This window comes from Mobula birostris, chromosome 2 (genome assembly GCF_030028105.1).
Source record: "Mobula birostris isolate sMobBir1 chromosome 2, sMobBir1.hap1, whole genome shotgun sequence".
Taxonomy (NCBI): Eukaryota; Metazoa; Chordata; class Chondrichthyes; order Myliobatiformes; family Myliobatidae; genus Mobula; species Mobula birostris.
In genome coordinates, this window is record NC_092371.1 from 84185220 (window position 1) to 84208133 (window position 22914).

The following is a 22914-nucleotide window of genomic DNA, read 5'->3' on the forward strand; positions in this document are numbered from 1 at the left end:
AACACGACAAGCAACAAAACAGCAGCAAAACTAACCCCGTTCCTCCCTCTGTCCCAACCATACAGACAGTCCTTTAACCCCAGGACAGGCCACCTGATGTTCAGATCAGCAGCTCAGGTGATGAACCATATCCAGGGTAAAGTGTAGTTATCAGGAAAAGCGAGGTGAAATTCCTGCATTCTGTTGGCCTGCACTACATGGGACTCCAGAAAACTAATGGACAACTCTGCCAACATGTCAGCTTGGAGTCAGACTGGATCTGCAACTGGATCTTGGACTTCTTGACAGAGAGACCTGTCAGTCTGAGATGGTAGCAACATCTCAAGCTCCATCATGCTGACCACTGGTGCCCCCCCCCGCTCCCCCCAGGGCTGTGTGTCCGCCTGCTTCTGTTAGTGGTACTTGTGACATTTGCCGGAAGCATTGTACGCAAAGGACCCAAAGTATTTTTGAGGATCCCTACCACCCATCCCACAATCTGACCCACTACCGTCAGGAAGGAGGTACAGGAGCATCAGGACTAGGACTGCCAGACTGGTTAACAGCTTCTTCCCTCAGGCTGTGAGACTAATGAATACCCTGCCGTGACCGAGATCTCATCACTAGGACAGCACGCTGTTTACTGTAATGTTTACCTGTGCTATGCACTTCACGTGCATTTTGAATTCTTTTTATTACTGTACAGTATTTGTGGTGAGTGATATATTGTGTTGTATGCTGCGTGTGATATATGTTAGAGTGAGTTTTTTGCGTAGATGATTTGTTTACACTTAAATGACTTTGGCACCAGACTTCTACTTGACAAAGTACTGTCAAAGTATTGAGTCCACAACATGCGCTTCCTCAAAAGGTGTGAATACCAGATGCTCCTGGTGCCGTAGTTTGACCAGATGCTGTAGTTTCGAAGACAGTATTATCTATACTTGTGTTGGTGCATGGCCAAGTGGTTAAGGGGTCGGTCTAGTGATCTGAAGGTTGCTAGTTCGAGCCTCAGCTGAGCAAGGCTCTTAACCACCCATTGCTCTGCGACGACACCGGTGCCAAGCTGTATGGGTCCTAATGCCCTTCCCTTGGACAACATCGGTGGCGTGGAGAGGGGAGACTTGCAGCATGGGCAACTGCCGGTCTTCCATACAACCTTGCCCAGGCCTGCACACTGGAAACCTTCCAAGGCACAAATCCATGGTCTCTCGAGACTAACGGATACCTACAAAAAATTATCTATACTTTATAAATATTAATTGTCTTTTATGTTAGCACGTAAAATGCCGGATAAATGTATTGTGGATTTAAGTTGCATTCCAGACATGTTGGCGTTGGAAGGAAAAGGATGAATTCAGAAGGTGTGATGTTTGTATGTAGCTTCAAAAGGAAGCATTGTCTATAACTTTTTAAGTAGCGATTGCCTTTGTGTTTAGCATATAAATATCGAGCCCACATTGGGCTAGCAGACCTTTCTACCGAAAGCGTCTCCGTGCGTAAGATGCCTGCTGTACCTTGTTGTGCCGAACAAAGAAGCTGCTTTGTATCTACCAGTGATTCTGTCTCTCCGGTAATTTCATCCACGCTACAACATTTGGTGTCAGGAGTGGGATACCTCGTGACCCGTCATGTGGCCAGAGTTCCTCGCAGTCTAAATTGGTGAGTATTTTTCTAAAATAACACTCACACTTGGATCTGCTCGGTGGGTGGTACACAGGAACACAAAGTATCATGAACGCGGAGAGCTGAACTGGTAGATATAAAAGTAGTGTGTGCATATGCATGTGTGTTTACGTAAGTGAGGAAACTTTGCGTGTTAACTTGGTTAACTTGGTGAGACTTAGACCACCAGTTGCGAAAGGTGGTAACCAACGGTACGGTTCAAGACGCCAGCGTGGGGGCGGGTATACTCGTTCGGGGAGCTGCATTTTAGTGTATGCATGTGCAAGTGTGATGCAGGGGAATACAGCGGGCATCATGAGTTCAGGTACTCAAAAGTGCAGATTGTGGAGTACATACTCTGCGGTTTTAACTATGTGTTGTTTAACTGGTACCCATCTTTTATATTTTGCATTGTGTGGGAATTAATGTGGGGATATCTCAGGGAGAGGTTTTACCCAGATGAATCTACCAGAATGGCACCTATTGAAGTCAGGCAACGTCAGGTTGAGAACCCTGATGATCCGAGCCAACCCTGACCTTGATTACGACTATTCATAAGCCCTTCATCCCTGGGGAGAAACAGAGCATTTTGCCCGAGTCGCCCTCACTTAAAGTCACCTGTGGGAATTCAGAATTCTGGTGCAAGCTCGAGGAAATGGTTGAAATTCACCAGGTGCACCCTAAAGATATACATGTGTTAGTGAAAGCCAAGTGCCCGAGGAATACGTGGGACAGGATGGCCCGGGGGTGCAGGATGGTACATGGGCAACTACCAGGAGTGCCAGTAATGAGTAGATTAGATTATGAGGACACACAGTCCTCTTTCATTGTCATTTAGTAATGCATGCATTAAGAAATGATACAATATTCCTCTGGTGTGATATCACAGAAACACAGGACAGACCAAGACTGAAAAACTGACAAAAACCACATAATTATAACATATAGTTACAACAGTGCAAGCAATACCGTAATTTGATGAAGAACAGGCCGTTAGCACGGTAAAAAGTTCAAAGTCTCTCAAAAGTCCCTCATCTCATGCAGACGGGAGAAGGAAGAAAACTCTCCCTGCCATACCCGACCACAGTCCGACTCTGAGTCGTCCGAAAACTTCGAGCTCCAACCAGCCCTCCGACACCAAGCACTGAGCACCATCTCTGCCGAATGCTTCGATCCCAGCCCCGGCTGCCAGCAGCAGGCAAAGCCGAGGATTTTGGGGCCTTCTCTCTGGAGATTCTCGATCGCACAGTAGCAGCAGCAGCAAACTGGGCATTTCAGAAGTTAATCCAGATGTTCCTCCGTGCTCTCATGGCTGCCTCCGTCAAATCTGAATTGTGCACAGCCCCTATTTAACAATACGATATCATTTCACTGGAGAGGCTATGCACGCTGCGTCACATCGCCATCTTCTCCTCCCGCCATCTTTTATTGCTCCTTTAAAGGGGAAGTGAGGCAGCGGCTGGGGGGAGGCGAGAGTAGCTGGGGAATGATAATGGCAGTGAATCAAAAAGCTGATAAGACAACCATGGATTATGCAGAACATAAATATCGAGCATATGAGGAGTATTCAGGGTTGGATAATCCAGGGAGGGACGACCCAGTCTTCCTAAAAATGCTGAAGGAAGGCTTGAGCTCAGCCCACCAGGAAATTTTAGATTTAGGCATAATGGTGGGGTCCAACTACTCTGCGATAGTTTTGTGGGCCAGTGAGTTAGACCAAAGAAAAGGCAAGAGAAATCATAAAGTGGGTATAGTGGATACAACTGCTGTGATGTCCCAGAGAGTTTGTTTTGCTTGCCGGCAGCCAGGGCACCTAGCAAAGGACTGCCGGACCTGGTATAAGACAATGAAGGAGTTGATATGCTACAGCTGTGGCCTATCGGGACATGGCTGGAGACAGTGTCCAAAAGGGACGGGGAAACCCAGGCAAAGGTCACAGCGGACACCCAGTCACTCACCCCATGAGCAACCAGTCTGACTGTCGATCAGATCAAAGAGCTAGTAACTGCACTTCTTAGGGCAGAAAAAGATGTGGCAGTGGGCTCCACTGCCAGCGCTGGTGACCCGCGGATGTACACAACAGCATTGTTAGGGGGACGGCAATGCAATATGTTAGTGGACACAGGGGCATCGGTATCGATAACAGATTTACCCTTACCAACAACCGGACAGGCCAGTTATATCAGGGGTGTAGGAGGAAAAACATTAAAAGCAGGAAGAAGCGAGAAGTAAATACTAGAAATCGGGGGAGTGCCACTTCCAGTGTATTTCTGGGTATGTCCAAATAATGAGGGCATGATCCTTGGAATGGACATCCTAAGGGAAACAGGAGCTGTTATAGGTTTGGGAAAGGGAGAAATAATATGGACGAGTCAGAGGCAGTGAATGCGCACAACCAACAGAATACACGAACTGCCTAGCATAGTCGCAGCTGCCCCGATCACCAGAGACTGCAGCCTGGATGGGGTCTATGAGTTACCTTGTCAGCAGTTCCCAGCAGTGTGGGCTACACACAAGCAAGATTGTGGTCGAGTAAAGATAAATCCAGTTAAAATAGAGGAGGATCTGTATAAACCCCCTTAGCAGGACCCTATACAAACTGACACACTGACCACTGTTTAGGGTATAGCAAAGGAACAAAAACACCAGGGGATACTCGGAGAGACTGCAGCCACTCCAGAACATAAAGTTTTCCCAGTTCCTCCAAGGGCAGACATTACTGTGAATAAGGCAGCAGGGGGAAAAGAGGCAACTGAAATTGCAAGTGTGCAGGAGGAAACAACAGAAGCCAGCTTAGTAAAATCATATGAAGAGGTAGAGGCTGAAGAGAAGGAAAAATGAAGGAGAAAAGGAGCAAAGGAGGGATCAGACGGGTGCTGGACACACGGGGAGGAAGGAGTTGCAGTGGCCCCACACTGTGTTAGACAGATACTACTAAAGTTTTATCATGGGGCGATGCATCAGGGAGGGCAGAGCATGATCACAACCCTTTGGCAGGACTAGTGGAGGCCAGGGATGGACGGGGATGTTGAGAAATTCTGCCGCCGTTGTATCATTTGTGCCCAGCATAACTCTGGTAAGGGCAGAAAGCTACACGTGGCAAATCAGCCTCGGCCGAGGGGACCCTGGGAAAACATCCAGATAGACTTCACAGGGCCCCTGCCGAAAAGCAGGGGGAAAAGCTACTGTCTGGTAATTATGGATCACTTCACCTGGTGGGTGGAGGCTTTCCCCACAAGGGACTGCACCGCCCGCACCGCTGCATGGATCCTAGTTCAGGAAATCCTCCCAAGGTGGGGAACCCCAGTTCAGGTGGATTCAGAGCAGGGAACACATCTCACGGGGAAAGTGATGAAGGAAATGTGCCGACTGCTAGGGATTCGACAACGGTTCCACGTACCCTACCACCCCCAGGGTTCAGGGATGGTAGAATGGATGAACCGAACAATCAAGAATGTGTTAGCCAGAGCTATAGCTGAGACAGGAAGGAAAGACATGGTTTGATGTATTACCAGGAATCCTGATGAGATTGCGCACAACCCCAAACCGCACGTTGGGTCTCAGCCCCTACGAATTATTGACGGAGCGAGCAATGCGGCTCCCTTATGGGGTAATTATGGGTTGCGGGGAGCCTGGCGTTTACACATAGAATGACACAATACGTGAAAGACCTTTGTAACCAACAAAGTGCTGAAGGACCGAGCGAAACAACAACAGCGAATCGCTGATCAGAGAGAGCCAGAGGGAAAGGGGATAGTCCTTCCACAGTCTGGCGACCAAGTTATGGTGAGGGTGCTGCCGGAAAGGCCAGGGTTTGCCCCCAGGTGCACAGGACCACAGACAGTACTCTTAACCAATGATACGTGTGTCTGTGTACAGACTCGGCGAGGCAGCCAGTGGAAACACTGGACCCAGGTTAAAGCATACAACTCACCCTCTTGTTGCTCCCACAGACAGAACGGGGCAACCAAGTGTACCCAGTAACCATGTAGTTACAGAGAACCTAAGAGAGGAACACCAGCCGGCCATGCCAGACCCGACCACACTGATGAAAACATACCCGGAGAAAACTCAAGGGCAGAAAATGCCGAGAGCGTGACAGGAGACACTGAGAACGTGAAGGAAAACCATCAATAGCCTGCTAAAGTGTGATGATGATGGAACTCTGTAAAGAAGGCTGGTTGCTGAAGGTAGATGATTAATTTCATAGCATAGTATAAAAATTCATTGGGAAATAGACAAGGAGGGATTTTTGAGTTAAAGCAGAGAAGACAAGTTCCACCACTTCGACGGCATTTCGGACTGCACACGGTATCTGAAAGCGGTCACCCCCAGTCTGAGGAGCTGGGCCCTTTCAGCAGTTGGGCCAGTGATCAACCAGACAGTTCGGAAGGGGGTGCCACCAGGGAGAGGTCCTTGCAGACATTTACATAGAGGCCACCCCAACCCCTTCCTGTACATCGATGAGAGAGCCTGTGGGTGCTCCTGGAAGGAGAGTTTCAGCAACCAGAGGATAAAGGGCTGAAGACAAAAGAATGTGATTAAGCTGCAGTCAGCCTGCAGGGAAAGAGCAGGCACACCAAAGGAGCCGCATCCCTAAAGACCTGGAACAGCCTCTCTGCTTAACATTTGGTAGGTAGCGATTAGGTAATGCTAGGATAGATATCAAGGTACATAAATTGGGTGGGGGCAGGGAATTTCGAGACAGGGCATTCCTGCTGCCCTGTTTGAGCAGATCCTCCTAGGGTGGCCTTTCCTGATACAAATTTAATTTTGTCTAGGAGGGCCCAGAGGAGGGACTGTTAGAGTGAGTTTTTTGGATAGATGATTTGTGACTTTGATTAAATGACTTTGGCCACCAGACTTCTATTTGACAAAGTACTGTGGATTGAGTCCACAACAATGTGCTTCCTAAAAAGGTGTGAATATCAGATGCTCCTAGTGCCATAGTTTGACCAGATGCTGTAGTTTCAAAGACAGTATTATCTATACTTTATAAATATTAATTGTCTTCTATGTTAGCACGTAAAATGCCAAATAAATGTATTGTGGATTTAAGTTGCATTCCAGACAGGTTGGCGTTGGAAGGAAAAGGATGAATTCCGAAGGTGTGATGTTTGTATGTAGCTTCAAAAGGAAGCATTGTCTATGCATTGTCTATAACTTTTTAAGTAGCCATTGCCTTTGCGTTTAGCATATAAATATCGAGCCCACTTTGGGCTAGCAGACCTTTCTACCGAAAGCGTCTCCGTCCGTATGATGCCTGCTGTACCTTGTCGTGTCGAATAAAGAAGCTGCTTTGTATCTACCAGTGACTTTGTCTCTCCGGTGATTTGGACCACACTACAACAATATATATATATCGTGGGTGCTCCATGGTCCAGAGGAACGTTGTTTCATTCGGTTGTCTGTATCTACAGTCAGGTGACAATAAAATTGAACTTGAAATGCCAAGTGAATCATTTCCAGAATGAGACGCTCGTACACTGACCCTACAATGATCAGGCTTCAGAACGAGTGTGGATGTCTGTGCTCACCTCAACACTGTACTGATCCTACAACCTACAGACTCACTTGTCAATGGCTCTACAACTTGTGTTCTCAGCAATATTTTATTTATTTACATAGTTTGTATTCTTTTGCACTTTGGTTGTTTATTAGTCTTTGTTTCGTCATCATTATGTGCCGTGTCGTATGATGTGGGTGATCACGGCCTTCCATGACCATAGTTGTTCCTGGCAAATGTTTCTACAGAAATGGTTTGCCATTGCCTTCTTTTGAGCAGCGTCTTTACAAGACCAGTGACCCCAGCCATTTATCAATACTCTTCAGAGATTGTCTGCCTGGCGTCAGTGGTCACATAACCAGGACTTGTAATCTGGACCAGCTGCTCATCCGACCATCCACCACCTGCTCCCATGGCTTCACGGGGCTAAGCAGGTGCTACACCTTGCCCGAGGGTGACCTGCAGGCTAGTGGAGCACCTTATATCTCCTTTGGTAGAGCCTTATCCCTGGCACCAAGCCTTTGTTTATGTATAGTTTCCATAAATTCTGTTGTATTTATTTATTTTCTTGTAAATGCTGGCAAGAAAATGAATTTCAAGGTAGTATATGTACTTTGATAAAATATTTGACTTTGCACTCTGCCTTTATTCTTATTCGAGGTCACGGCCATGTCACTGAAGCTACAAACCAGTAACATCACCAACAAGAATGATCCCCGGTCCATCAACTCAAGGGTCTTCATCGGGAATCTCAACACAGCGGTGGTGAAGAAATCTGACGTGGAGACCATCTTTGGACAGTACGGCAAGGTGGTGGGCTGCTCCGTTCACAAGGGTTATGCCTTCGTGCAGTACACAAACGAGAGGACGGCGCGCATGGCAGTGGCTGGGGAGAATCGGCGGGTCCTCGCGGGACAGACGCTCGGTAAGACTGACATGGGACAGGAGTGGGAGATTAGGGAGCTGTCAGCTTCCAGCCCTGGGGCAGTATCCCTATCCAAAACATGAGGGATCCTGGGAATGTATTCATCGACTGACATGAGACAGTAAACTCTCTGCCCCTCTTCACTAGAGTGCATCACAGCCAAAACACTCAACCTCTGGATTAAGTATACTCAATTTAGAGCTGGGGAGAAGAAGGGGAGAGGGATTGAGGAGAACCTGGGAAGAGTGAGAGAGGCAGGGAGAAGAGAGAGAGCTGGGAAGAGGGAAAGTGTCAGAGAGGGGGAGAGGGGAGTCGGGTGAGGTGTGGAGAACAGGAAGGGAGATGTGGGGAGAAGAAAAGTGGTGGGGAGAAGATAGAGAGAGATGGGGAGAACAGAGTGTGAGGGGAAGAGGGAGAGAGGTGGGGAAGGGAGAGGTGTGGCGAACAGGGAGGGAGATGGGGAATGAAGGGGAGGAGAGAGAGTTGGGGAGAACAGAGAGGGAGGGTAGAGGGAAGGGAAGTCAAAGGTGGGGAGGAGAAGAGAAATCGGGAGAGGGTGGAAGGAAAAAAAGAGACCTGAAGAAGTGAGATAGAGAGTTGGGCACTGGGAGAAGGAGAGAGCAAGTTGAGGAGGAGATGGAGAGAGTTGTGTGGAGAACAGGGTGAGACATGGAGTGGTCCAGAGAGGGAGAGAAGGGAAAGGGAGAGGTGAGGATAGAAAGGAAGTTGGAGAGAGGAATGGAGGGAGAGAGAGACAAGGAGAAGTGAATTAGAAGTGTGGAATGGGAGAAGGTGGGAAAGAGTTGGAGAGAAATGAAGAAAAGAGAGATCGGGGAGGCAGGGAGAAGGGAAAGGTAGGAGAGAGATATGGAGAAGAGGAGGAGAGGAGTTGAAGAGAAAGAAGCAAGGAGAGGGAGGGAGATGGAGATTGAGGGAGAGAGATGTGGATTAGAGAGAGAGAGAGATGGAGAATGGGGAGGGTGGTGGAGAGAAGAGAAGGAGACAGAGATATAAGGAAGGTAAGACAAGGGGTAGGTAGGGGAGAGGGGGAGGGTGGAGATGAGTCGAGGGTGGGAGAGAAGAAGAAAGATGGAGATGGGGAGGGAGGAATGGAATTAGGGGAATTGTTAGATGACAAGATGGAGAGTTGGGGAGAAGAAAAAGGGTAGATGGGGAATGGTTGAAGGAAGGAGAGAGGTGAGTAGAGGGAGAGATGGAGAGTAATGGGTGAAAAGAAAGAGAGGTGGGGGAGAGGAGAATGGGGAGAAGTTGTTCTGTTGCATTCACCACTGATAATCTAATCACCTATTTTCAAGTTGTGAGATCTTCCTCTCGCGTCTGCTCCTCCTGCCCCTGGCACTCGCCCACAGGTTAGACTCATCCCCTTCATGTGAGTGACTAGTGACTACACTACTGAAGTGCCTGGTGGACTCTGGGACATCCTGGGGTTAGGAAAGGTGGCTATAAAAATGCAAGTAAAACCCTGACTGAGCGATTGGGACGTGCCAAATCCACTGGGAGATGGAATAACCTGCAATTCCTGGTTTGGGGATGGAATACCGGACTCGCATGAAAACCACTGCAACAATTCTCCAAGGTCAAGTGATGGGAATTCCCTCTTTCCTCCCCACATTCCCTGGACACGGCCAGGAAGAGCGGACTTTTCCCTGATCTTGAGTTTTATTTTCCATTTTATTTATTTGGAGATAGGGAAAGGGACAGGCCTCTCCAGCCCAAAGAGCCGCACCACCCATCAACCCATCGATTTAACCCTGGCCTAATGACTGGATAACTTCCAATGACCAATGAACCTACTAACCAGGACATCTTTGGACTGCGGGAGGAAACCGGAGCACCCGAAGAAAACCCACACATCATGGGGAGAGCGTACAAACTCCTTACAGGCAGTGGCAGGAATTGAACTCTGGACTCTGACATTCTGATCTGTACCATCGCCGTGCTAACCACCATGGACCAAGTGAGGAGATCCTTGTCTGGAGAAGTCCAATGGGTGCCCCCATCTTTAATTACCACACATCCCGGGACCGGTGGGGGATTGTTAGAGCTGGGGTGTTAGCCTTGGATTCCCCGAGCCTGTGCAGCCTCTCCCCCTACCCTTTCTCCCAGCCACGCCTACACCTTATTAGTTATGACAAGGGCCACGTCTGTTAATGAGAGTTGCTCTGTCAGCACAGCTGAATGTTTAACCATATTAATGAGTTTGTTGAAATTCAGGAGAACTTAATGCTCTTATTTTAAGTTCTCAATCCGTAATATTACTTTTTCCACCATCTGAATATTTGAAAACCAGTTCTCAGGGTCCTTTTCCTGATCTGATAAGATACCAGCAATGATTCTGCCAGTGAAATCATCTATTACTTTTTCTGCAAGTTCCAAATGCTTGTCATTATCTCTCCAATGTTTATATTCAAATTCAGAACACAGAACATAAAACATTAGAGCATAGCCCAGGCCCTTCAGCCCACTATGTTGTGCTAACCCTTTAACCTACCCCAACATCAATCTAACCCTTCCCTCCCGCATTGCCCTCCATTTTTCTTTCATCCACGTGCCTCATAAATGCCCCAAATGTACCTGCCTCTACCTACCACCAGCGCTGGCAGGCTATTACACGCACCTATCACTCTGTGTGTAAACAATTACTGCTCAGGCCCCTCCATATACTTGTCCCCAATCCCCTTAAGAGTTATGTCTCCAATCCAGATTGATTTGTTCAGATTCTTTTGACTTTGACTTTGAATGTGGAAAGGAAGGGGGGAATTTCAAACTTGTATGGGGTCATACATTTCACCCGGGATACGGTGAGCCTTTTTCCCCCAGTGGGCAGTTCACCATTGGGACTCTCTTGCTCCAGGGTGGTAGAAGCAGAGTACTGAATACTTTAATATCTTCAATTCAGAGATGAGAGATTCCTGTGGGCAGAGTGAACATGAGACTGCGTCTGCAGTCAAATCAGTCATGATCTTATTTAGTGGCAAAGTGGGCTTAGACCATCTGGTCTGATTTCTCCCCTTCCTTTCCAGTCCTGAAGAAGGGTCTCACTCCAAACACCAACTGTTTACTCTTTTCCATAGACTCCGCCTAGCCTGCTAAGTTCTTCCAGCATTTTGTGTGTGTTGCTTTAGACCATATGGAGCAGAATTTGGCATTCGGCCAATCAAGTCTGCTCCACCATTCAATTATGGCTGATTTATTATCCCCCTCAACCCCACTCTCCTGCCTTCTCCCCTTAGGGACTCTGACTAATCAAGGACCTATCAACCTCAGCTTTAAATATACCCGATGACTTGGCCTCCACAGATGCGTGTGGCAATGAATTCCACAGATTCACCATTCTCTGGCTGAATAAATTCCTCCTCATCTCTGTTCTAAATGGTCATCCTTATATTCTGAGCCTGTGCCCTCTGGTCCGAGACTCCCCCACGTCCACTCCATCTGGGTCTTTAGGTTTCAATTAGATCCTCCCTCATTTTTCTAAACTCCAGTGAATATAGGCCTAGAGTCATCAAACACTCATCATACATTAACCCTTTCATTCTGGGGCTCACTCTCGTGAACCTGCCCCAGTGGCAGCACGTCTTGACGGATCCGGTGACCTTCTCCTGCTCCTCATTGATACGTTTGTGTGATCTGCTTGGGTGTGATGGCTCAGCACTGGAATAGAGCATATGCATATTAAAGGCCTTGTCAACGTCCATTGCTGTAACCCTATAGGGAATGAACTAGGTGAGCTGAAAGCCAGCCACAAACGGAAAGTCTTGTGTGCAACAGGCAATTTACGACTCATCTGGCTTTGTTTCTGTCCCACAGATATTAACATGGCCGGTGAACCCAAACCCAATAGACCCAAGGGACTGAAGCGTCTCAGTTCTACTTTGTACAGGTACCAACGATCCGCTGACCGTTTCCGCTTCTGGTGACCCGTGGGGAGGGCACTATTGTTTCCTGAACTGGCCTGAGTTGGCAACGCAGCCATTTGCCCCTACCTATCCATGCTGGGGTTTGTAATGACACTGATCTCTCTCCATAAGACCATAAGACACAGGAACAGAATTAGGCCACTTGGCCCATCAAGTCTGCTCCGCCGGTCCAGCATGGCCTATGTACACCGAGAATGGTTGGTATCCAGAAAGCACTGCCTGAAGAGGAGGTGGAATCTGACACAACCACAATGTTAAAGGGACACTTAACCAAACACTTAAATAGACAAGGCAGAGAAGGATATGGTTCTGCCATGAGCAAGTGGGATTAGTGCAGAGAGACAAGGAGGTCAGCATTGCTGTGATGGGCAGAAGGGCCTGTTTCTGTGCTGTGCAACTTTATGAATCTGTTTACACTTTTGGTTCCAGCGATTAACGTTGTCTCCTTTCTCCTCTAAGCACCAGCTACGACTTTGCTTACGATTACTTCAGGGATGATTTCTACGAAAGGTACGGTTTGAGGTCAGGTTTAATTCTGCCGCTATTCAGACCTCCTGATCTGATTGCAACAAGAATCCTGTGTGTCCGTTACAAATGCTGCACACAGCTCTGGCTTGGGTCCTCCCTCAGCTCTGGGTCTTACCAGAAGACATAAGAGCAGAATTAGGCCATTCAGCCCATCAAGTCTGCTCCACCATTCCATCATGGCAGATTTATTATCCCTCTCAACCCTATTCTCCAGCTTTCCCCTCGTAACCTTTGAAGCCCTTACTAATCAAGAACCTATCAACCTCCGCTTTAAATATACCCAATGATTTGGCCTCCACAGCTATCCGTGGCAATGAATTCCATGGATTCACTACCCTCTGGCTAAAAAAATTCCTCCTCAGCCCTGTTCTAAAGGGACGTCTTCTATTCTGAAGCTGTGCCCATTGGACCTAGACTCCCCCACGATAGGAAACATCCTCTCCACATCCAGTCTATCTGTGTCCTCTGTGGGCACGTGGCCAAGTGGTTAAGGCGTTCGACTAGCAATCTGAAGGTCGTGAGTTCAAGCCCCAGCTGAGGCAGCGTGTTGTGTCCTTGAGCAAGGCACTTAACCACACGGTGCTCTGTGAAAACACTGGTGCCAAGCTGTATGAGTCCTAATGCCCTTCCCTTGGACAACATCGGTGTGGTGGAGAGGGGAGACTTGCAGCATGGGCAACTGCTGGTCTTCCATACAACCTTGCCCAAGCCTATGCCCTGGAGAGTGAAGACTTTCCAGGCACAGATCCATGGTCTCGCAAAACTAACGGATGGTCCTGGACTCCCCTTCTATAGGAAACATCCTCCCCACATCCACTCCAATGAAGCTTTTCAATACTCAATAGGTTTCAGTGAGATTTCTGCCCCATTGTTCCAAACTCCAGCATGTACAGGCACAGAGCCATTAAGCACACCTCATACATTAACCCTTTCATTCTTGTGAACCTCCTCTGGATCCTCTCCAATGCCAGCACACCCTTTTTAGATAAAGGGTCCATAATGGGTCCTTTCCTGTAGGTACTGAGTTCAGATTCCACCCTCATAAATGTGGGCTGAAGGTTCCATTATAGGAATGCAGGAGTAGCATGTGGCCAAGAACATCTTTATTTAAATAGGAAATTCAAAGCTCTAAATAAATTTATTATGTAAGTACTTATATTTATATATATATATATAGTCATCTGTTAGACTTGTGAGACCATGGATTTGCGCCTTGGAAGGTTTCCAGGGCACAGGCCTGGGCAAGGTTGTACGGAAGACCGGAAGTTGCCCATGCTGCAAGTCTCCTCTCTGTATGCCACCGATGTTGTCTAAGGGAAGGGCATTAGGGCCGATACAGCTTGGCACCGGTGTCATTGCAGAGCACTGTGTGGTTAAGTGCCTTGCTCAAGGACACAACACGCTGCCTCAGCTGAGGCTCGAACTAGTAACCTTCAGATCACTAGACCAACGCCTTAACCACTTGGCCACGCGAAGTACTTACACATTACCATATCCTACCTTGAGATTAATTTTCTTGCAAACATTTGCAGGAAAAGCAAAGAAATGAAGTTGAATCTATAAAACAAAACTATACGTAAACAAAGATAGACAACCAAATAATGTCCAAAAGACGACAAATTGTGCAAATAAAATAATACTGAGAACATGAGTGGTAGTGTCCTTGGAAGTGAGTCTGCAGTTCATAAAATCGGTGAATGAAGTTTTTCACTCTGGTTCAGGAGTCTGATGGTTCTAGAGTAATAACTGTACCTGAAGCTCAGGAACCTGGAACCTGAGGCTCCTGTAGCTCCTGCCCGATGGTAGATCATGGCCTGGATGGTTGGGGTCCTTGATGATGGATGCTGCTTTCGTGTGGTAGCACTCCATGTAGATGTGCTCAGTGGTGAGGAGCGCTTTTCCTATGATGGACTGGGCTGTGCCCACCACTTTCCATAGACATTTCCATTCCAAGCAATTAGGGTTTTGACACCAGGCTGTGATGCAACCAGTCAGAATACTCTCCACCGTTCATCTGGAGAAACTTGTTTTGGTGACGTGCTGAATCTACACTATCTTCCAAGAAAGTAGAGATGCTGTCGTTTTGTAGTTCATGGGATCTTGTTGTGTATGTATCAGCTGCACATGTTATAGCACTGGTCACACTTCAAAACTAATACTTTGAAGGCTGTAAAATGCACTGTTGTGCCTTTTGAAGATGTCCTCGATGGTGGGAAGGGTGGTGCCCATGACTGAGCCGGCTGAATTAAAACCCTCTACAGCTGTTTCTGTATTTACAACTCCTTGTTCAGCACTCTTTCTGCCTCTCCCCTATTCCCCACCCACGAGGGTAACTTCCATAAGACACAGGAGCAGAATTAGGCCATTCAGACCACTGAGTGTGCTCCACAATGTTCTGTTTTCCACGTAAAGCTGTGGATTCCGGTGGATACTAATGTAATTAAATGGGGTTGTGGATCAATGGGTCAGACTGCAGAGACAAAGTCCTCCTCCTTCTCCCGGGTGCCTATCTAACAGTTTCTTAAATGCCCCTAATGTATCTCCATCACCACCCCGGCAGGACATCCCACGCACCCACTACTCTGTGTGTAAAAATAAAACTTACCTCTGACATCCCCCCCCAATCACCGTAAAATTATGTCCCCTCATAATAGCCATTTCCACCCTGGGAAGAAATCTCAGGCTGTCCTCTCGATCGATGTCTCTTATTAGCTTGTACACCTCTATCAAGTCACCACTTATCTTCCTTCGGTCCAAAGAGAAAAGCCCTAGCTCACTCACCTGTCTTCATAAGACATGGTCTCCTCTGCATCCTCTCTAAAGCCTCCATGTCCTCCCTAGAATGAGGTGGCCAGAACTCAGCACAATACTCCAAGTGTGATCTAACTGGAGTGTTGTACAGCTGCAACATTACTTCATGGCTCTTGAGGTGGCTTAGATATGATAGGAGTGCTTCAGGGGCTCTCAGGCGCTCAATATATGGAGAGCGAAGACACGTGCAGGCCAAAGGGATCGTCTTCATCTGACTGTCCAGGTGTTCCTGCAGTTTCTCTGTCGCTTCAGGTCCCACCCATCCCACCTGCCTGGCCACAACCCCACCATCCATTCCCCAACCACCACCTCTCCCTCCCTTGCGGCATTGTCTCGGGCCTGCCACCATGTGCACACCAGGGCTGATCCTCCGTTGCTCTCTCTCCCTCTCTCTCTCTCTCTCTCTCTCTCTCTCTCTCTCTCTGTCTGTCTCTCCCCCCACCACAGGATGCATGAGTTCTCAAGTCGGCCCTCGCTGGTCCCCAGGGCCGTTCCGGTGAAGCGGCCCCGTGTGATTGTCCCCGTGTTGCGCCGGGGGAAGTCTGGGATCCCCCTGAAGCTAATGTCACGTTCCACGAGCGGGGCGAAAAACACCACAAAATTAAAACGTGAGTTCTGTCTAAATTACAGCACAGGACATATCAATGCAGGAAAGGTTCAGGTTTATTGTTGGGGCCCTCCAAGAGGACTGCAACCTTGTCGTGGTTTGGAGGCTTGCGTGCCTCAATAACCAGCTGAGCTGTGTTGGCTGGAGTCAGGGCTTTGTGCTTTGGCACTTGGTAGGGTCACCCATTCCAAACAGGTCAAAGGGTAGAGGCCAGACTAAGAGTGGTCCTTCAGTCCTCCGAGTTCGGGGGCTCAGTTTAGGGCCAACAACCCTGACTGGTCAAACAAAACTGTGACAGAAACAGCAATGAAGTATCCTTCTACATCTGTGTGCAATGGTATTAAGAGCATAAGATATAGGACTAGAATTAGGCCATTTGGCCCATCGAGTCTGCTCCGCCATTTCATCGTGGCTGATCCATTTCCCTCTCAGCCCCAATCTCCTGCCTTCTCCCCGTATCCCTTCACGCCCTGTCTAATCAAGAACCCATCAACCTCTACTTTAAATATACCCGATGACTTGGCCTCGATAGCCGTCTGTGGTAATGAATTCCACAGATTCACCACCCTCTGGCTAAAGAAACTCTTCCTCATCTGTTCTAAATGGACATCCCTCTATTCTGAGGCTGTGCCCTCTGGTCCAAGACTCCCACACCATAAGAAACATCCTCTCCACATCCACTTTATTGGGGCCTTTCAACTTTCGATAGGTTTCAATGAGATCCCACCTCATTCTTCTGAGTTCCAGTGAGTACAGGCCCACAGCCATCAAGTGCTTCTCAAACAATAACACTTTCAATTCCGGAATTTCTGAGTCTCTACTTGGGGCTTGCATGGCTGACAGTAGTGAAAATCAAACGGAAGTTACTGCAGAATGGAAGAAGCCCTGAGCACCAGCAAGGAGATGGAAGAACTTCATTGCTTCCATAAACACTAGCAGACATAATGGGAAGTAGTCACGTTATTGTTTTAAGACATAAGACCATAAGACAATAAGACATAGGAGCAGAAGTTGGCCATTTGGCCCATTGAGTCTGCTCCACCATCTTATCATGAACTAATCCATTCTCTCATTTAGTCCCACTCCCCCACCTTCTCACCATAACCTTTGATGCCCTGGCTACTCAGGTACCTATCAATCTCTGCCTTAAATACACCCAATGACTTGGCCTCCACTGCCGCCCGTGGCAACAAATTCCATAGATTCACCACCCTCTGGCTAAAAAAATTACTTCACATCTCTGTTCTGAATGGGTGCCCTTCAATCCTTAAGTCATGCCCTCTCGTACTAGACTCCCCCATCATGGGAAACAACTTTGCCACATCCACTCTGTCCATGCCTTTTAACATTCAAAATGTTTCTATGAGGCCCCCCCTCATTCTTCTAAGCTTTAAGGAATACAGTCCAAGAGCGGACAAACATTCCTCATATGTTAACCCTTTCATTCCTGGAATCATTCTAGTGAATCTTCTCTGTACCCTCTCCAACATCAGCACATCCTTTCTTAAATAAGGAGACCAAAACTGCCCACAGTACTCCAAGTGAGGTCTCACCAGCACCTTACAGAGCCTCAACATCACATCCCTGCTCCTATACTCTATTCCTCTAGAAATGAATGCCAACATTGCATTTGCCTTCTTAACCACCGACTCAACCTGGGAGTTAGCCTTAAGGGTATCCTGTACGAGGACTCCCAAGTCCCGTTGCATCTCAGAACTTTGAATTCTCTCCTCATTTAAATAATAATCTGCCCATTTATTTCATAGGCAGTCACACCCAGGGTATAAAAGCCATGAAAATATCTTTTAGCAGTCATAGTGCAACACAAACATCAATTATATTAACTTAAATTAACGTAAATGATACACTTTCAATCTTTTTATTGATTTAAAAGAATAAGGGAATTACAAACTGGAGGAGAGGTTATCTCAAATACATAATTCAATAATAATACAAACAGAGAAAGGAGTATACACTGTCAAAACCATGTATAGTATTAAGCTAATATAAAGAGAAGAGAGAACCTCCCCTCTTAACAGTTCATGGAAAAAAAAACACTAAGCTAACCTAAAACAAAAAACGGGGACTGGGCAGTCAGTTTTGAGGATACAGTTAAAAAAAATTAAAATGGATATTACTAGAAAGAACAAAGTCATTTAAGTCAAAAGATCTGTGAAACTGAAACCAAATTTTTAATGTATGTCTAACAATGGGACTAAGATCTTGTCTACCAATCTTAGAAAACAAAAAGGGAGGAGGAGCTCCCAGTAAAGAAGCCAAAGAGAACCCCTTTACCGAGTTCTCCTCCAAGTCAACCATGAAGGACAGTCCCACATATCTATACAGTGAATCCAAAAAGTAATATAACAAATATTAGTTGCCCAGTAATAGAGTCTAAAGTTTGGTAAAGCCAAGCCACCATCTTTTTTTAATTTTTGCAGTAAAGGTTTACTCAATCTAGAGCTTTCATTATTCCAGATATACGATAAGATCATAGAATCTATTCTATCAAAAAACATTTTCAGGACAAAGTTTGGAACGGCTTGAAACGTGTATAAGAATTTCAGTAAAATTGTCATTTTTATAGCATTTATTCGACCAATTAACGAAAACGTCATAGGCGACTGTCTGGAAAGCGTTTGTTGTGTATATTCAATTAAAGGAAGAAAATTATATTTATATAAATCTTTAAAATTTTTAGTAATTTTAATACCAAGATAGGTAAAATAATTTTTAGCAATATTAAAAAGTATTAGATCATATTGATCTGAATAGTTATTAATAGGAAATAATTAACTTTTATCTAAATTTAACTTATATCCAGATAAAGTACTAAATTCAGTAAATACGGATAACATAGAAGGGATAGATTTCCTAGGGTCTGAAATGTAAACTAATAAATCATCTGTGTGCAACAACATAAATGATACACAACACAGTAAACAAAAATAAACAAATTGAAATTAGTGTAAATTGTATGATACATAAGCCACGGTAGAATTTTGTGTGTGTTTCTCTGGGTTTCCATTATCAACAGAATCTCTTGTGTTTAAGATATGCTGCTTCTCTGCAAAGTCTCTTCGAGGGATGCCTACCCTGAAGAAGATTAAATCTTCTTTTCGTCAGGAGCTCAGTGAGACCATCCTCACTGTCCCCCTCTACGATCGCTGCTGCTATCCAACTCTCCGACTATGCGCTCACTTACCCAGACTTGCTAACACAGCCACTTGTCCTTCCGAGGAACTTGTCTCTCATTTCATCCCCACCCACCCAACTTCCCTCTCACCTGGTCTCACCTATCACCTTCCAGCTCGTATTCCTTCCCTTCACCCACTTTTTGTTCTGGCTTCTGCACAAAATATCGACTATTTATTCCTCTCCATTGATGCTCTCTGACCTGCTGAGTTCCTCTAGAATTTTCCACCATACCATACATCAAAGCATGCAATGAAATACATTGTTTTGTGTCAAATCAAATTAGTGAGGATTAGTGAGGCAGCCTGCACGTGTCACCACGCTTCCAGTACCAACATAGCATGCCCACAACTCACTATCCCTGACTTCTATGTCTTTGGACTGTGGGAGGAAACCAGAACACCCAGAGGAAACCCACACAGTCATGAGGAGAACGTACAAAGTCCTTACAGACAGTGGCAGGAATTGAACCCGGGTCTCAGGTGCTGTAATAGCATTAGGCTAACCGATAAGCTACCATTCTGTCCCCAAATATCTGTTAGAATGGTAATCCCGATACACAAACTTTGTCTTAACGTGATCTACTGTTAATCAGCCGTCACAGCTTAAATATAGGGTCAATGTTTTTGTTAAAGAGTACAGCGATAGATAACATTTCGAGGGGTTTTTTATAACAAGAAGATCTTGCAGAGCTAGAAGATTTTGACAATTTACACCAGAGAAGTCTGGAATTCCAGCAAGAATAGCAGAGATTAATGAATTTCTCTATTTGACTCTTTGTGTGCCATTTGAAAAAGTAAAAATCAGTTTTAGTTGTCAAATCGAAACATACAGTGAAATCCGCTGTTTGTGTCGACGACCAACACATTCCATGGATGTGCTGGGGCAGACTGTAAGTGTCACAAGGCTTCGGTCTCCAACATAGCTCACTGACCCTGACCAGCGCGTCTTCGGACTTTGGAAGGAAGTTGGAGCACCTGGAGGAAACCCATGTGGCCATGGGGAGAACGTACAAACTCTTACAGACAGTGGCAGGAATTGAACCCAGACTCAGTTGGTTCCTGTCGGTCATCACCTCCTGGTGAGACGTTAGTCACATCTGTCCCAATCTCTCTCTCTCTTTCTCTCTCTCTCTCTCTCTCTCTCTCTCTCTCTCAGCAGTAAAATCCAATGAGCTGCAACGGATTAAACTTGAGCTGATGCAGATTAAATCCAACATTGACTCTCTTCTTGGGCGGCTGGAGGAGATTGCAAAGGAGAAAGTGGGTCATACAGGTGGGTGAATGATTCCGCACTCCTGCCCTTTGCCCCGTGACTTCTAAGTTCAAAGTAAATTTGTTATCAAAGTACATATATATGTCACCACATACTACCCAGAGAGTTATTGTCTTGCGGGCATTCACAGAAGGACGAAGAAGTACGATAGAATCACTGAAGAACGACAGACTGACAAACAGCCAATGTGCAAAGACAAACTGCAAAAACAAAATAAATAAGTAATCCTGAGCACATGAGTTGTAGGGTCCTTGAAAGTGAGTTAGTTCATAGGTTGTGGAATCAGTTCAGTGTTGAGGTGAGTGAAGTTATCCACACTGGTTCAGGAGCTTGATGGTTCTAGGGTACTAACTGTTCCTCAGCCTAGTGGTTTGGAACCTATGGATCCTGTACCTCCTGCCTGATGGTAGTAATGAGAAAATAGCATGGCCTCGATGGTGTGGTCCTTGATGATGGATGCTGTTCTCTTGTTTTTCCTGCTGCTGAGTTCCTGGATGCCTGTAGCCGGCTTCTTGTGGCAACACTCCTGGTCTCCTGGTCCTGGAGCAGAACAGATTCAGGTCTGCCACTTCCAGAGCTAAAGCAGTGCTGTCCAAGCAGAGTACAAATAGTTATTCATCTGGTTAACTTGTAGTATTGTGTTCAGTTCTGGCCGTCTCATTATAGGAAGGGTGTGGAAGCTGTGTGGAGGAGATTTACCAGGATGCCGCCTGGATTGGAGAGCATGTCTCCTGAAGATAGGCTGAGTGAGCTAGGGATTTTCTCTCTGGAGTAAAGGAGAATTAGAGGTGTACAAGATGATAAGAAGCAAAGATAGAGTGGACAGCTAGAGACTTTTTCCCAGGGCGGAAATGGTTAATACAAGGGCACATGATTGAAAGTATAGGGGAGATGTCAGAGGGAGGTTTTTTACACGGAAAGTGGTGGGATATGGAACACTCTCCCAGGGGTGGTGGTAGGGGCAGATGGATTAGGGGCATTTAAGATAGGCAGATGGAAAATAGAGACTATGTAGGCGGGGGGGAGGATTAGCTTGATCTTGGGTTATAAGGTTGGCACAGCATCGTCAACTGAAGAGCCTGGACTGTACTCGAGAGTTTGATCAACACACACAAAACGCTGGTGGAACACAGCAGGCCAGGCAGCATCGTCAGATGAAGGGTCTTGGCCCGAAATGTTGACTGTACCTCTTCCTATAGATGCTGCCTGGCCTGCTGCATTCTACCAGCATTGTGTGTGTTGCTTGAATTTCCAGCATCTGCAGATTTCCTCGTGTTCTAGTGTTTGATGCTGGTTTGGGTTATGGTCTTACCCAGGCGGTGCAGGAGGCCGAGGACAGAAGGGTCAGTGTGGGAGTAATGACGGGAGCTACAATCAGAGGCCCAAGATAGTTAGTGACATTCTAGGTCATTGCAATATGCTGTGCGCAGAACAGATCATATCATTGCCTTTACAAGTGTATTCCACTGGTGGTTTCTGATCATCAATTTTCTTCCACCCTCACTGCTCCATGCTGACCTTCTGTTACCTGCTAAACCCCTCAATGGCCTCCAACCTCCAAGATGGAATCCACTTCCACCCAGCATGCAGACCATCCCCTCAGTTCTTCCTGGCCCCTCCTACCTTATTTGCATTACTAAACATTTTATTTTCATTGCCAGTTTTCCAAGTTCTGATGAATGATTGTTGACTAAGATTAGCCCTGTTTCTCCCTCTATAGATGCCCGACCTTTAAGTTCCTCCAGCATTTTGTGTGTTTTACTCTGCTTTACAGCATTTGCAAAATCCCTCACGTTTGGGAAAATAAACATAGAAACATAGAAAACCTACAGCACAATACAGGCCCTTCGGCCCACAAAGCTGTGTCGAACGTGTCCTTACCTTAGAAACTACCTAGGGTTACCCATAGTCCTCTATTTTTCTAAGCTCCATGTACCTATCCAGGAGTCTCTTAAAAGACCCTATTGTATCTGCCTCCACCACCATCACCAGCAGCCCATTCCACACACTCACCACTCTCTGCGTAAAAAACTTACCCTTGACATCCCCTCGGTACCTACTTCCAAGCACCTTAAAACTGTGCCCTCTCGTGCTAGCCATTTCAGCCCTGGAAAAAAGCCTCTGACTATCCACACGATCAATGCCTTTCATCATCTTATACACCTCTATCAGGTCACCTCTCATCCTCCGCTAAGATCATCACCAGAGGCTCAGCAATCTCCTCCCTCGCTCCCACAGTAGCCTGGGGTACATCTCATCCGGTCCCGGCAACTTATCCAACTTGATGCTTTCCAAAAGTTCCAGCACATCCTCTTTCTGAATGTCTATATGCTCAAGCTTTTCAGTGCACTGTAAGTCATCCCTACAACGGCCAAGATCTTTTTCTGTAGTGAATACTGAAGCAAACTATTCATTAAGTGCCTCTGCTATTACCTCCGGTTCCATACACACTTTTCCACTGTCACACTTGATTGGTCCTATT

General features: G+C 46.5%; 1 protein-coding gene across 1 annotated transcript; it reads left to right on the forward strand.

Annotated features, from left to right (window-relative positions):
- Positions 1-7819: 7819 nt before the first annotated feature.
- Positions 7820-20463, forward strand: raly (RALY heterogeneous nuclear ribonucleoprotein). The gene is made up of 5 exons (XM_072277448.1): positions 7820-8075; positions 11907-12012; positions 12476-12526; positions 15803-15963; positions 20319-20463. The coding sequence occupies exons 1-5, from the start codon at positions 7820-7822 to the stop codon at positions 20438-20440; spliced, it is 696 nt and encodes a 231-aa protein (XP_072133549.1). The 3' UTR covers positions 20441-20463.
- Positions 20464-22914: the final 2451 nt, after the last annotated feature.

Coding starts and splice junctions, on each gene's coding strand:
- raly (XM_072277448.1), top strand. CDS start 7,820: ATGTCACTGAAGCTACAAACCAGTAACATCACCAACAAGAATGATCCC. Junction 12,013..12,475: donor GCTGACCGTTTCCGCTTCTG/GTGACCCGTGGG, acceptor TTCTCCTCTAAG/CACCAGCTACGACTTTGCTT. Junction 12,527..15,802: donor AGGGATGATTTCTACGAAAG/GTACGGTTTGAG, acceptor CCCCCACCACAG/GATGCATGAGTTCTCAAGTC.